Below are 16,668 nucleotides of genomic sequence, written 5' to 3' on the forward strand. Positions count from 1 at the left end.
CACCCTGAGCAAGAAGGGTCTGCACTTTAACATTCAACTATTTTTCCTAATTTGAGCTAATCTAAGAGAGTAAATGTCCTTTCTAAATGAAAACCTAGCCTGGAATAACAATGGTGATGACTAGTGCATTTAAAGTTAAATCTAGAACCTGAAAAAGCAGTCATCACATGTTTAAGAAGCTGCAGGTTGGTCACAGAAGTGAAGTCTATATCTAAATAGTTTCCATTAGACATATAAAATCTTTTTTAAAAAAATAATAATAACCTCCCTTACCCAGCTAGCTATATGCCCTCCAAAATGCTCTGGAGCTTCCTTTCTGGTTTTACTTGGAAAAAACTAGACAAGAACCATGATCCTTAAAATGCCCAACTGTAGAATAAAATGAACTAATTCTATACATTTTGAAATCATTGTTTATTGTGACCTTGTAATGTTCTAACACAACACTTCCTTTTTCTCTTGCTCAGGATGCAAGGATTATATTGGGTACAGGATTTCAAAAGTAACAAGCATCTGTAAATCCAGATATGAATGAATGGTATTTAATAAGATTGTTTCCATTTAAAAATGAGTATTTATGTGTTGTTGTAGAAAGAGCAGCAATGTATTGCTGTTTATGAATGCTATTGTGCCTGAGGTTAGGATCCCCCACACAATCTGAGATGCAGCCAAGAAAAACAGCCCTGATAGACAATGCTTCATTTCACCTGCTACAGCACTGTGCATTTCATTTATGTCAAGAATATGTACAGTTAGGGTTCATTCACCTCATTATTTTGTTACATCTACTTTACAGTTAACCAGTCTCTCTAGGAAATAATAAATAACCGTTTTAAAAACAATTGCAGCTTTGCATTCAGAGGATCCACTTTCAATTTGTATTAGGAAAAATCCGCCATTGTTATGAACTAGCTTGCTTTTGAAAATAGAATTTAGACTCCACCAACTCTCTTCTGCTTGACGAGATTGATTTTACACTGCCTTCCCTAAGTAGATTACCAAAGCAAAATGAAACATATTGGACTTTATCTAATACTTTGCATCACAAGCCCTACCAAACATCAAAATTTTTGAACAAATGTTAATTCTCCCTGTAGTTTTCCTATATACCTTACGCTTAACCTCTTCATTTTTTGCTTGGAAAACACACAAACATCCACCTCACTTACAAAGCAAAGAGGTTTGTTGTTGTTGTTGTTGTTTCAAATTAACTAGCAGGAACTCTGAGTTAGCAATTCTTATTTACAAACAAATACTAACATTAGAGTCCTAACAAAACACTCTCAATATTTCAATAGACTGTCACAAGCAATATGCAGATATGTGTTTGGGTTTGGTTTGGTTTTAGTTTTCATTTCAGCATTTTTGTATCGTTTTAGAGGTTCTTTCAGATAGGATGGGGGATATGAAGGGGCAGTTAAAGAAAAGATACCAATGATTTGTCTATTTTTCCAGTTTCCTGTAAAATCTATTTAAACACAATATCAGTTCATCCATAAATATGAAAATTAATTTGAATTAAATTTTTCATGTGATACATGTGTATCACAATTTTTTTTCTTTTCCAAGATTAGTTTTAGTTCATTTGAACATCTTATCAACAGCAGCATATAATTCTGGTACAAATGAACCAAATTTTTATTTCCCTATGAAAGGTTCATGTTTTTGTTTTAAAACACAAATGAAAACCTAAAGAATCAACATAAATAAAACTTTATTTTCTTTTTAAAAATAGAATTCTGTTTTGATTAAGGAAAAGATGGTATGTCATTCCTTTAGCAGTAGAGACAATTTTTTATCCAAAAGAATACATTGTGTTTTATTGTGTCATTTGTCTGAATACAGACTCAGTGGAATATCTAAATGATACCCTGCTCTGAACTCCAAGTTGAAAGTAAGTTTTTATTATACTTGAGGGAAACAATGGGTTCAGCTGCTTATTGCAAGGAGCAATTGTCAAGGGAGAGTTAAACTCAATTACTGTAACCATACTGAATAAAAAATACTGCCAAGAACAAAAATACGCCTGGGTAAAGACAGCCACTGAATAAAAAAAATCGACATAAAGCGTATCAAATATTTATTTATCTGGGCAACAAAGGACTATGATACATTGACAGGCATGGAAACTACTGCCAGCACAACTCAATACAATACAACTAGAACTGCTTCCAATATGGCCAGTGGAAATACAGGATACCAGGTGGTCCCAAATGTTTGAAGTTCTTTGAACAAAAAGGAGCGAGGAAGGGAGGGGGTGGAAATCCCTAACCTTGGACTAAAGACAATATTTGTTTATTGCTCTGATGATGCTTTTAAGGGAAGACAGTGGAGAAAAATAAAACTTTTTTTCCTAAATCCTATCCCCCCACCCCATCTTCATGACATAAAGTTTGTAAAACTGCTCATGTTTAAAAATCATTCCAGGATCCAATATCACTTTTTCTTAGAGTTCAATGAATATAAATGTAAATGTAATACTAATTATATTTTTAAAATCCATTTTATTTCTCTTAAAAAAATTTTTTTTGTTCAGCTGCTTCATTGTCGCCTTAACATGCTACAACAGGTCAAAAATCATGAATCCCAGAGGAAAAAAAAATAATCCCCCAAACCTTGGATTTCTAAATATGTACCATGAGCCACATGAAGAACTAAGAGGGAAGATTTGAACCCCACTAAACAAGAGGTAAACGAAATCACCAGATAAATAAAAAAGGCTTAAAACAGACTCACCATATTTACAATTCCCATTAAATTACACATAAATAAATATATACAGACATGAACACTGATTCCCTTATAGAGTAACCGCAAATTGTGTTGTCATAAAACGTTCAAGTTGGTCGCTTTACCTTGGAGAGGAAGAAGTTCTATAACTGAAGACATGACATGGAACTGCATGGATTTTTGTGTTCAAGTTTATTCACAATACTGATAAAAATGTCATTATCCTTTTTGCCTTTTTTTTTTAATATGGCTACAATCTTAACTGAAGTAATGTAAGGGGAGGTGGTGATTCAGTCCCATGAAGCTTATAGAATTTTTTTTTTATTTTTTAAACTGTTCTTTTTTTTTTTTTAGAAAAAAAGTTCTTTCTTTTTATTTATTTTTCTGTTGGTTTACTTAAAAAAAAAGTTCACAAACTCAGACAGAACTTTTCTTTGCTGGCTCCACCGCCTGTTCTGTTCTCTTAGGCTCCAAACAGGGGCGAGGGAGTGTTGATGATGAAGGGGGAGGAGGCAGAGAGGGACTATGAGTCAGGGTTGGTAGACAGGAGAAGAGAGCATTCCTGCAGACTCAGAGAACAGAATGGCCAGCAGTCGATCGCTGATTCCAGAGCTGTAGCCTGCCAGGTGGTGGTGGTGGTGGTGGGTGATGAAGAAGAAGATGGGTGCAGAAGAGAAAGGAGATGGGAAGAGGTGAAAAGATGAAGCAGGGTGGAGTTGAGGAGAAGGAAGGAAGGAAATCCTCACTTTCGGTGCTTCTCCTCTTTGTCACCACTTTTGGCGCTGTTGTCTGTGTGGCTGTTGGGATTGTTGCTGAGGTACATTTTGTCCATGGCCTTGAGTGCCTCGGTGAGATAGTTCTGCAGGGCAGTGACTGCTGCGCACACTGCCGGGCTGCCGAAGCCATGAGAGATGAGGTTGAAGTGGGTCAGGCAGCTCTGAATGCCTGGCTCTAAGATAGGATTGGGCCTTGAGTTCCCCAGGGGAGATCGGTCCTGAGCCAGCAGGTCGGTGAACTCTTTACAGATCTGTCTGAAGCACAAGTGGAGCAGAGAGAGGGGGGAGAGAGAGAGAAAGAGAGAGGGAAAGAAAGAGAAATGAACCATTGCTGTCAGCAGCAGCAAGAGCGGGGCACTTCTCCCTGCTAGATTATATAACCACCTGGAACACAGAACTGGGTTTCCCTGCCACAAGGCTAAACATGCATACATGTAGACAATGTAGTAACTCACATTTTACTTTTCCTATTGGCCATTTTAAAACTCCAGCAGTACTTCCATGCATTTCTCTAGGGCCCTATACAGACCAATATAGCCCATTCCAAATAGTTATTCAGCCCACTCTTCACCTTCCTTTCACAAAAACCAACATTAAACATTTTCCCTCTCAGACTTTCATGCCTCATATACATATCTCAGACACTCACGGGCACATGCATACATATATGCTCATAGAAGGAGGCCAAAGGAGAGGAGCAATGCTCAGCAATAGATAAATACCTTCAATATGATCTATCATCCCTCACCGTAAAAAACAATATGGTATATCCCCACTGGGTACAATCCCCTCGTAGACAATTTTCCTACCACTTGAATCTGGGATAAACCTTTTGCCCCTTCTGTAGTCCCCTTCAGTGAGTTGAACTTTGAAAGAAACAGAATATTTAAGGTTTGGTTTTGGAAAGGGCTTTTTTTTTTTTTACCAAAAGAACAGGAGGCAAAAGGGATAATTGAGAGTGACCTATCTAGGTACAATGTTCATTTTATCCTTAAGCTGCCTTCCCCCTAAAAACTACAAAAAGAAAGCTGAGAAATTTTCAAAGGGAGAGTGGGTGAGGTTGAGGGCGTGTACACAAGCATACATGTGTGTGCATGTGTTGAAAGGTGAAAGGAGAGGAAAGAGACTAAAGTTTCAAACTGGGCCATTCAAAGCAGAAAAGTCAGGTTGGTACTACTTGCAATGAAGAAACCCTCCCTGCCTAATTGAAAGGAAAACTAAACCAGGGACCTTGCCCATTCTGCCTCAAAGGTTTCTCAATGTGCTGATGGGATGTTCAGAGTAAGGAAAAAGAGGGGAAAAGGGAGATAACACTGGGAGAAGATGGATCAGGATGAGCAAAGAATAAATGGGATGGACTGGCAATCTACAGGTTTAAGCTATCTCTATTTTCCCCACCACAAACTCCTTCTATCTCTATCTATTGTCAACTGCAGCCTCCTTTGTAACCCTCCTCTAGCTTCTACCCTCTGGCTCTGTGCCCTTTGGTGACAACTCCATTGGTAATTAAGGTCAATTAAATAAGCCTTTTAATTTCTAAAAAACATCATATCAACCATTTTCTTTTTAACATACCACCTGGAGAAGCCTATTTAGCCCTGGCAGAGACAAATCCTGACCGAATTTTGATGTAGGTATAATTTGGGCCATTTTGAAACCTCTTCCATAATTCCCCTAAAACATCTGAGATCATGGGAAAAGGGTGGAGAAAATGTTAGGGGAAAGAGACCAGCAGTCAGGAAGGAGGCAGTCAAACCTAAGGAGAGAAGGTTGAAGGCTGGGGCTAGGAAAAGGAGCAGGTCTGAAATGGGCCCATCTGGTTTGTGTATTTCATGGGCCAGTATGAGCTCCATGTCTTTAGCAAATGCCTCCTTGAGAGACAGAAACTGATATATATCAGTCCAAAGGCAAGCTTATTTCCCCTTTATGGATTTGGCCCTGATCTTTTAAAATAATATAGCCACTGAAATATAAAGTCATCTACTATCAAGCCCCACATTAAAGAAAACTGTTAAAGGGCTGGAGAAGGGGAGGAAAGAGAAAAAGGACACAAACTGAACTTTACTTTTTCCCTTTATAACAGATGGTACTTTGGCAACCTACAAAATAGTTTAGCTACTTAACAAGAAAAGGAATGGAGGATAAATTAGGGAAGAAAAAAAAAAGCTTTTTCTTACAAAATGCTGTTATACCAACAGTACAGAGGGAAATGTCTTACTTTGTAGCTAGAAGCATGTTTTTTCTTGTCACTTGCTCATTGGGATCGGAATGTTGTCGGTTGAGAAATTCAGCTACTGCTTTGGCAGGGAATTCAGTTTCACACACGTACCCAAAATCCCTGGCTAGGTGCACTGCTTCTCCTGGCAGAAGGTAAGACAGAGAAGTGGGAGGGAAGTAGAAAAATATGGGATCAATACACAAATATACAATGATGGGAAAAAATGAATTCTCCTTTTTCCCATTTCCCCTTAAAAAAAAAGCTAGGCAAACCCAAAACTTGGGGGGGGGGGGCAGGGAATGGTTGTTTTAAGTATTTTATTTTTATTCCCTAGGACCAAAGTAAATGCCCATTGCCCCCCAAAGGCCAATATACATAAATATCATAAATTTCTTTGCCCTCCTTTCCCCTTTCCCAATAATGATGGTTTTCTAGACACTGTTAAAATGTTTCTTTTATAACAAACTCACACCCACAAACACATTAATGAATGATATTCATAACTACTCTTGGAGCTTTTCTAAAAAGAACTAAGTGCTTAAAATTGAACTGGATAGTATTTAATTATCTGTTCACCCCCAAACGATTAACCATGAGAATTTCAGGGTCACTCTACTGAGTCTGTCTGTTTTGTTGATTTTCAAATCTTTGGTTTTAATTTCCTGAACCAGTTGGTTTTTACTGCAGGGCTTCCTGCCATTAGCTCCAGCTCCGGAAGAACGCATGCGCCAATTAGAGCTTCAAAGCCCCGCTCAGCGGAGCTTGTTTCCATAAAATGGAGCAGATCATAAACAATAACAGTATTCTAGAAACTCCCCCAATGCCACAGGACTCAAACCCCCAACACTTACTCTCAAGCTAAAAATTAGGCATCACTATCAACCTATCAGCATATCAACTCCTTAATGGTGAGTGTGGTTGGTGGGCATTTTGTGCTAAACTTCAACATTACTGTACATGGCATGTTCTATGGCATAGAACAATAGTTTAAGATTACTGTGTATTCCATCTCTAACAAAATCAATGGGTTTGGTCATGACACCTTCCTAAGTCTGTACTATTAAACTTTTTAAAAAGTTATCTACCTCCCAAATGAATACATTGAAATGCATCCTCTAACTGGGATTATAATCTCTTCACAAATACAAGGATTTCCCTGTTTGACCACTACCCCTCCAATTTACAAAACTGTCAATCAGATCCCCTCACTCTGCATAGAACTGTTAATTTTTAATCTGCATGGCATTTTAAGTGCTTTGAATTTTCTCTCCCTTTGAACTTAAAACGTTTCAAACAGGACACAAAGAAAAGAAAAGCAAGCTATAAATTCACTGCAACATAAGCAAATGTAAGCAAACTTGATCATCTAGAAAAAGACAAGAGCATCTCCCCTCCTAAAATATAATAAAGTTCCATCAGACAGTTTTTGTTTTTAAGAACCAGCAATATTTGTATTTCCTTTGGCTTTTCATATTTAAATCAATAAAAGTCTAAAATAGCTCAATAATAGTTTCTTTTTTTCCTTCCAGGAGAGCACAGTGGAATAATAAAGGGGCATATGTTTAGAAAATCAGAACCAAAAAGGGAGTGCACCTCAGAGCTTTCAGGACAGTCTTAAATCATGACTCAGGTCAAGGATTCCCAAATTAAGTCAGGAAGCAATGGTCACGGATTTCTTAAATGCAGATGTCAGAATAACTTAAATGATTTACTTTTGCGTTCTTTAAAGGGGACAGAAACTTCAAACTTTGAGAATCTGCAGTTCTTGAAATTTCATATTGTTTAAAGTCAGATGGGGATTAGGAGATAAAATTGTGTAGTGAAGATGAAGCAGGTCAGAGTAAAGGGGATTATCCAAACACTTTACTGTCACTTAAAGGTTTCCTCATATTTCAGACTAACCAAATTGTCTCGGAAGGTGAAGTTATACAACTAATGGAAAGTATCACTAAAATAATATCTTCATCTACAAATGACACATTTCCAAATAAAGCAACCTCCTCCTAATCCAGGAGTAGAGTTACTTACCCTCTACTAGCGATGTGAGCAAGGTGACATTGGCTGCTTTACGTCTTCCTGCAGGAAGGTTTAATCCTATTTTGTCCAATTTTTCTCTTAAAGATCTTCCCCCATTTTTAGACTTTGCCCTGTTTCAGAGATACAACAAAAGAATTTAGGATGACATGTCTGTGTTGCTGAGCATCACTTCTCCCTAAGTTATTTTGAAAGTTAGGTAATGAGAAGAGTGGACCCTGACACTTCAAGGAGTGAACCACATGTATATCTATATAGACATATATAGATATATAGATATGTAGAATATATTTGATGATCTATTGAAAAGTTAATCCTCCAGATCCATAAAGGGTAGGAGGAGAGCAGCAAAACAAATGTCCCCTAAACAACCAGCTCCCAGCATTTTAAGTAATTTTATAGGTGGAATTATTTCTGAACATTTGACTTATTGCTATGATCCTAATAGCAGTAACATATAATAGTTGACATTTATATAGCACTTTGAGGTTTGTGAAACATTTACATACATTATCTCATTTGATCTAACCAAATCCCAGTGGAGTATTTAAACTGTCTTTGCAAGTTCCACTGTAGGGTTATTCACACAGTGGCCAAAGTTATCATCACTTTTTTTCTTGCCATAGCTCTAGCCCCAGTGGGAAATTCATTTCACCAACTGTTTACATGGCATTGTCACCAGCCTAGCTACAAATGTCAAAAAAAGAAAATCAAACCTTAAAGAATTCCACTACATTCAGGGGAAAGGAAGGCAATTCTAAATAGATGTCTAAATAAACTATCGTGCACAGAACCGAGTGAGATAAATGTTTAAATGAATCACCATATAATTAATTTCAGATTTTATTCCCTACCCAAGTGCTCTTTAATTGTGTGGATTAGATTATGCTGCCCCTAGGTAAACAGTCCCCAATTTAGGGATGGGCAAAAAAGAGTAGGGGAAGAAATAAAAGAAAGAAAAGGATAGTATATCACTAAAGGCACATGAAACAGAAAACCAAATAAGTATAAAGGGAGAGAAAGATATGGACCGATTAGATAGCTGCTTGTTTTAAAACGCTTGAAGATACAATGCAATCTGTATTTTATGCAGGGGATACAGCTCTCAAGGCACAGCTTTGTGGGCCATTCATATCCGTTTCTAAAATGGATTTGGAAATTCATTGGGGTTCTTTCTTATAATGAGTGGAAGGGGAAAGAAAGGCAGTGAAAACATGAAAGCATCTCCCTCGTGTTCAACAGAGAGCAATTATCTCAAGGGTTCAAGTTGAGCAGGTTGGGGAGGTTGGGGGTGGGGGTGGAGTGTGCGTGGAGCGGTTAGGACGTAATCTAGAGAAAAGTCTGTAAAAGCCATTTCAAGGGGGGTGGGGGTGAAAGCTCCTGTAGAAATAGGAGTGACAAGGAGAGGGAGAGCAAGGGGGTGGACCCCAGACGGGGCGGACCATCAGGAGTTAGAAAGGCATGTGTACGTCGGGCCAAGAGAAAACGGTGACCCAGCGAAAGATCTTTTGAAGGGCTGAATTTGCACCAGCGGCTGTGACCAAAGCGGAGAGAGAGGAGGACCCTAGAGTGAGAGCGCGCACGAGTCAGCACCAGTGGACCGGCGCGAGGCCGAAGCTGACGCAGGGTGGGGGAAATGGGGGGAATGAAGAGCCGACGATGAAGGGACTTGAGAGCGCAAGCGCGGTCCGCTGTCCCCGCCCCTCCTCTCCATTCCGTCCTCCTCTCCCCGCCTCTTTCTTCCCGGGGCGGGGTGAGAGAAGGGGAGGAGTTGAGGTGGAGGGGAGTGGGAACTAAACGCCGCCTCTTTGGCGCAGGCGCAGCGTGGCTCTCGTAGGTTGAGCCGAGCCGGGCCGGGCCCGGCCGGGCCGAGCCTCACCTCCGGAGCACTCCGCCCAACAACGATGCGTTGAGACACTCGGGAGGCGAGAGGCGTCGTTGCACTTCCGCCACCGTGACCTTGTACTTCGAGGTGGAGCTGAGGAGAGAGAGGCGACCCGGAACTGAACAGAAGACTTCGTGGGGTTCACGACCGCCACCGAAGAGGTTGTCCTTGTTAATGGGGATGGCTGAGACGGCATTGCTGTTGGACTTGGATAGGGACACGGGGCCTGCGGAGACAGATATGGGGTGGTTGTGGGTGGCGTTCGGACCCACCGAGGAGTCCCCCAAGTCAAGCGAGTGAACACAGCCTCCTCGCCCCCACAAGACCCCTGGGGGCCCGCGACCTCCCTACCCCTGGCTCTCCACCTTCTTCCCTTCTGCCTCCTCATCCCTCTCCCCCTTCCCTGCTCTCCCTTTCCTTTCTTTCCCTCCCTTCTCTCCCTTCCCTTTTCTCCACCTCCCTTCTTTCCCTTCTCCCCTCCGTTCCCCCTTTCCCCTTCCTTTTCTCTTCCCTCCTTTTGTCACCTCCCTTCTCTCTTCCTTGCCTCTTTTTCTCTCCTCCTCTTTTCCCCTTTGCTTCTCTTGCTCCCCTTTCGTCCTTTCCCCCCTTCCTTTTTTTTCTCCCTCTTTCCAGCTGTTTCCTTTCTCTTCCTTTTTCTGTTCCTTTTTCTTTTCTTATTACTCTTTTCCCCGCGTCTCTCCCTTCTGTTCTTTTTCTCCTTTTCTCTTTTTTCCCACTGCCTTTAATGCCCACTTTTCCTCTTCCTTCATTCCTTCTTTTCTAGTCTTACTCAATTTTCTCTCCAGTTTTAAAGTTATATGATTATTCTTGCTTCTCATCTAGCATTTAGGATGTTGTGCTCCCCCCCCCAAAAAAAAACCAGCCAAACTTGCCCACTCACTACTCTCGCTCTCTTCTTTCAAGTAATGTTTTGAAACTGTCACCATCAATAGATCCATCAGGGGTTCTTCCCCAGAAATATACAATCATATAAGCAGGGCTAGGTGGTATGTAAATTTCATACAAGCCAAGCTAAGTGTCATATAAGTTCTTTATAACAAGCAGGCTAGGTGGTTATAAGCTCTTGGTCCAGTCACATTTCCATTTGGGTGGGGAAAGCCGAGGGCTTTCTATCAGAAAAAAATCAATTTAGGATTGGAAGGAAAAGTGGTTTGTGGAGTGTACATATCAGCTGGTCGGTATTTATGCTTGGTTTGGTTTTGAAGAGCCCTGGGGCTGGTGGGGTGGAGAGGAGTCCTCCCAGTATTTTTTTAGAGCTGGGGAGGGAAGGCTCAAAGAAGATTTTGGAGAATTGATGGAGAGCTGAGTGGGCAGAAACAAGGACTGTAAGTGAACTTTTGGGTTAAAGTTCTACACCCAGCATAATTGACTGATAAAATGAGTCCTTTCCTGGGTTTCAGATTTTTTTAAATGTTCACCATTAAATGGTCAAGTTTTAAGGCCCTGAACATCTGAGGGCTTGTGGAGAAACATTAGTGAGTCACCCTTCATTAGAATACATTCAAAATGTGCTTTTGTTTTGGAAATTTTTAACAGACCCTGGCAGACTAAGTAGATTTACTGGGTGTAAGGGGGAAAAGTTGTGTTCTTTCCTTAAAACTAACACACCCTGCCTGTGTGTGCGTGCGTGTGCTCGCACACACAGACACACACACAATTTGAAAGTTTATTGTTAGAGTACATTCAAAGCCACTGGAAAATGTATTGCCAGTTTCATTTCTCAACACAAATATACTCAGAACCACTTAAATGCAATATGCTTTGTATTTAAAATTTCACAAGACATTAAATATATATTATATACATATGAAAGTAGTCTGAAACTGTATAACATTGCTTTTCTGTTTTGTGTTCCTTAGTATGGATATTTCTAAATGGGGGGGGGGAGCCTTAGGTTTTGGATAGATCACTTGTGACATTAATAGCTCTGGGGAGGCTAATAGAGACAATAGGAGTTAAACGAACTCTGGAGATTACTAATAAAAGAGCCAATTATCATGTCGACTTGGAAAGAGCATCTCTTAGATTTATCCCTTGCACATCTAATTTGACGTGACAAAGGCTTTACAGACACAAAATGAAACTTTAGACTAGCTATCTGTCTACTGATTGGGTTTAGAAATGAGAACAGTTTTATATAGCATCATCCTCTGGTAATGCAAAAAATTCTGAAATAACACTGCCAACAAAACACAGAAATGTTGCTACCTAGACCAATAACATATAAATACACTCAATCCAATCAACTTTATTTCTACTTACTAAACACAATACAAATTACAAACCCAAGCAAATCACTTTACACCTTTCTGTCTAGCACAGAGTTTGAAATCTATAATTAAATCTTAGTAAGGTATAAATTTAAACCAAAATCCAAACTTCTTTGCACCTAACTTTCAGAGTAGCAAAAGGTTTGTTTAAAAATCCTTAGCCAACAAGGATATGAATTAGAAAACAAGAAAGCCATTTTGTTTCTAAGGAGAGCCACATGCCATTTTTAGCTATTCTTATTTCAGTCTGAAATTTGTCAACCATTCATCATTAGTTTTTTAACGTCCATGGGCTTTTATTTTGGTTCCATTCATCTAATGAAATTTATTGAATTATGAAACCTCTGAAAAAGTGAGATGCCACTACACAGTCAACAAATTAAGCAATTACAATATACAAAAGTTCAGAACTCCAACCAACAGAAAACAAACATAAATCCTGCTAACTACTAACAGAAGGCTGATCATTTCAATATTGCTGTCCATGCCTATCTATTTACTACCTCCAAGCCTTTAGGAAATCCTTCAGAGAGAAAGAAAGAAGGGGGGGTGGGGGTGGGAAATAAAGCTCTGCAAGTTCTTTTAAATAGTACACAGCCTGTAAGGACATGCTTGGAATGCAGAAGGAAATGGCTTACCTTTCTTAATTACAGTTTGATCTGGGATGTTAATACCGGGGTCTTCTACATGCTGCAACAAAAGGATACGGGGGATTTAAATGTATAATCATAACAAAAGGAAACGAATGTATGGGGATGGTGGGGGGAGGGGAGGTTGTAGAAATGAAATTTCCCCTCCTATATAATGACATTTATATATAAACTCTCATGTTGGCTTATTGGAAGTTTTCAGCTTTGCAAATCAAGAGGTTTCAGTGCAGACTGATGGTCAAACCCTCCCGCCCCTAGCAAACAGAGCACGTCTCAATATAGTCTATCTTTGGAAATAAAACCTAGAGCCTGGATACCTTATCTTTGACAAAGTGCAATTTAACCTTTAAATTGAATCTCTTGAATCTCACTTAAGTTTGGCGCCTCATCAACTTCCCCCTCCCCCTTTTCTTCTCCGCTTCGTCCCCCCGCCCCCTTCCCCATTTTAAGATTCAACTATGCAGGCTAACTACACCTCGGCTTCTAGCTTCTAAAGCTAGGAAAACAATGGAAAGTAGCCGGGGAAGTAACTGGGGAGCGGCGAAAATCTTTTGGAAACATTTTAGGTAGTGCGATAAATAGCTAACGCATATTCACACCCTTCCTTTGGAAAACCAAAAAGGGAAAGGGGAAAAAAATAGGCCCCTCTTCCTGAACTGAGTAAAAAGAATATGAATATAATAAAGACCTTTACATTGCAGTTGTCCGGGCTCAGGTTTGGGTGTTGCTTTTTTACAAATGGATTTTTGTGTGCTGGAGTCAAAACGTGATTAGAAAGTAAAATGAAATCATGTTTTCTAATTCAGAAACTGACAGGCAATATAATGTCTGGCTGTGTTTACAAATTAGCACCAGTGCTGCTGAGATAGAAGATTTCGCAATCGTTACCAAACACAGGCATTACCATTTAAAAAACTATTACTTCCTTCTCTAGTCTTTGTCCAACAATAATACTGATTCAAACATTTTCCATTCTGTCTTGGATTTATGCTCCTGTTAATTGTGCCTGATCTCAATGATTCCGGGTGGATGGTACTAAGTTGCTTTATTACAGGTTTTATTATACTCAATGCTCTCATTTGTAACTTGCCTAAAGTGCTTCTGGATTTAAGTATAATTAAATTGAGAAATGTTCAGAAATGACTACTGCTGCAGTTCTGTGGTTTTAACTATATGGGGAAAATATGATCCCTTTATGCATGCACCCTAAACCCATAAAGTAAATGTAGTGTGGCATAATACTTTTATTTGTGTTATTTCTAGACATATTCCATACAGGGAGAACTGTTAAGTTTAAAACCCCACTGAGATATTTATGATTAATTTTAACCATCTATTTGATTTTTTTAAAAATATTAAGTAGTTGCAGAACTGAAACATTGAAACCGACTCCTTTTCTGACCCAGATCCTTTGAAAAAAAAACTTTTTTAAAAAGGGGTAGAAGGATGATAGGTATTCCTTATTTTTATTTGATCACTGTTAATTTCTTCCTCACCCACCATTTTCACCAGACTACCTTTAATGTTACAGATGTGTTCCAACTACTACTGGGTTTGCAAAAAGTATAGCAATTATAATTCATAGGATTTTCCATAAGCATGGACCATAGTTTTGCAATTAGAATATTTCAAAGGAGGGGTCCAGGTAAAGGATTCAAGAGAATATTTTAGGGCATGATGGTTATGACCTCCAATTTAAAAAATTTAAAGCTCATTCAATTAAATCATTTCCTCCGTGGACTACTTTGTTTCAGGAAGAAACTATGCTAAGTATCAACCTGTTTCTTTACATATATAGATAGGTAGATCTATACATCTATGGAAATATGTGTGTGTGTGTATGTGTGTGTGTATGTATGTAGAATCAATCCCAAAACCTTTTGGGACCAGTATATATAATATATGTATATATGTCCATATATGTATATGTGTATATCTAATATGAACCCTCCACTTTTAAAAAGTGCCTGTTTACCATTCAGGGCTACTAAATACAATTATTTCAGTGGTTGTCTTGGCCAAATAAGAACTATAATAAATTATCTGCTTTGTCCACTATGTAATTTACCCAGGGTTTCAGAATGACTAAGAAAACAGGTAAGTATATCTGAGCATCATCCTTGTAATATGGAGTTATAATCATTAAACTGTCAGCGACAATTGCTGCAATATTTGATATAGTAAATTGGGATAGCATTTTAGTGAAAATCACATCCAGATACATTTCCTCTGAAAAGGATGACTTTTTCAGTACCTGCTTACAGTTTTAATAAAATTATTGGCATGTTCTAATTCTGTTTTCCTAGAAGTTTGGGGGGCATAAATAGGCATTATAGACAAACAATGGTGGCTTAAATTAAATTTCAGAAGGCTTTTTCAAATTAACAATACCTTAGTTTGCACTGCAAATAGCAAATGTACTAATTAGAAATCATTTAAAACTGTATCGATAACTGAATTAGAACTAAAATAATGCAATAATCTCAAAGCATTTAATTTAATATAGGGTATAGCAGGTCTTGATAGACTTTGATAACCCAGCTAATGATTTATGAGGTCACCAGCACTCCCAGTAAAAGATAAGGCAAAATTTTAATATACCTCTGATCTGATTTGCTACATACTTTCCTTTAACCATGATAGGTTGTGGGTATAATCCTTTATTTTACAACTTGGCATTTCACCACTCTATATGTAAGCAGCAAGAACTGTTTTTCTTCAAATGCCACTTTCACCCACTTTTTTGTTTAGCTGTGAGGACATTTAATGAGCTCTCTCAGTTGTCTAACATTTTTCCCTAGACAGTGAGAAATCCCAAACATAAGGCCTTGTGGTGGTATTATATACTCCTCCAATCGGAACAGTTTATTGTCATTGAGCAGGGAAGATATTCTTAATGATAGCTTTAATTTGATTTATTTATATGTTAGTGGAAATGTTAATGCATGCATGGGGAGTAGCAAGAACCTATTGTTCTAGGTGTAAAACTCTCAGCCACTTTTTTTTGTTTGATTTGTTTTGGATCTTCATTTCAACCAAAAAGAAGAGAAAACACCAACGGCACAGTTTTGTCACGGCAACAACAATTCTATTTAGTCTTAGATAACTTTTCTACTTTGGAGGAAATGAGAGGGACATATCTTCCCCTTTCCTCAAGCCCCCAGTACGGCCCACTTTGCACTGAAACTACTGTTTAATTTGGAGGTGGTTGGGGGTAGGGGTGGGGGGGGGGGAAGTATCTTTATCTTTCTTACCGGTACATCTTCTATAGCATGAGGTATTGAATGGATCGGAATGTCTCCTAGTCCTGAGCTCAGCCCATGGGGTCCGTGTAGTAGATCCTCATGTCGCCGATAATCTCTTCGAGGGTCCAAGCTCGATAACTGATGGGGTAACCCCCGGTGTGTGTGTAACAGCCCAGCTTCCTGGCTTTGTCTCTGTCCGGGCCAGCCTGGGTGCTGTGGCTGAGGTTGAGCGTGAAGGGGGTTCAGGCTATAAGGATCATTAACGTGGGAATAAGGATCTTGAGACTGGGGGTAGATGGGCTGGTAAGGAGGGGGAAAGTAAGGAGGCTGGAAGTCTGCGTTGGGCGTGTGGGAGAGTGGAGGGGCACTCGTGTAAGGTGACTGACCGACTGTCCCCAACTGGGGTAACCGGGCAGTCCCATTGCTGGTGCCATCATGACGGTCCTAGGGAGAGGGAGAAAGAAGGAAGGGAAAACAGGACAGATATAAAATCTGAGTTGCTTATATTAAATAATTTTTTAATAGCTTACTCATGAAACTTCCAAACTCTGGATTCTTTATTCTTTTAAGCCGCCGGAGCAGCGTTTTGAGGTTCTCTATAACTTTCTGATTGCGGGGAAAAGCCCATAAAAGTGAAAGGGACATTTTCAAAATTCCAGTGGATTTTTGGTGCAGACTCAGGGATAAAGAGTACATGCCTAGGTATTTCTTCGAATAGAAAAAAACCCCCACCACACTTAAAAGGGGTCTTCTAAATTTCCGAGTGTTCAAATGCCGCACCAAACCTCCCTTAAGCAAAATAAAAAAGTCCTCGATATTAAACTGCAGAAGCACTTCCT

The 16,668-nt window shown here is 39.3% G+C and overlaps 1 protein-coding gene across 5 annotated transcripts in view; it reads right to left on the reverse strand.

The window, feature by feature from the left end:
* Positions 1–1,796: 1,796 nt before the first annotated feature.
* TFAP2A (transcription factor AP-2 alpha) overlaps positions 1,797–16,668 on the reverse strand; it is a 24,507-nt gene continuing 9,635 nt past the window's right edge. For 4 of the 5 annotated variants that reach the window (XM_043975194.1, XM_043975195.1, XM_043975191.1 and 1 more), the window contains exons 2-7: positions 15,839–16,273; positions 12,573–12,624; positions 9,638–9,869; positions 7,753–7,871; positions 5,725–5,866; positions 1,797–3,761 (exon numbers count right to left, since the gene is read on the reverse strand). In XM_043975194.1, coding sequence (XP_043831129.1) covers positions 3,473–3,761; positions 5,725–5,866; positions 7,753–7,871; positions 9,638–9,869; positions 12,573–12,624; positions 15,839–16,273 — 1,269 coding nt within the window. In that variant the 3' untranslated portion in view covers positions 1,797–3,472. The remainder of the gene's footprint in view (positions 3,762–5,724; positions 5,867–7,752; positions 7,872–9,637; positions 9,870–12,572; positions 12,625–15,838; positions 16,274–16,668) is intronic. The other variant, XM_043975193.1, reaches the window with a different exon arrangement.

Source organism: Dromiciops gliroides, chromosome 1, assembly GCF_019393635.1.
Source record: "Dromiciops gliroides isolate mDroGli1 chromosome 1, mDroGli1.pri, whole genome shotgun sequence".
Lineage (NCBI taxonomy): Eukaryota > Metazoa > Chordata > Mammalia > Microbiotheria > Microbiotheriidae > Dromiciops > Dromiciops gliroides.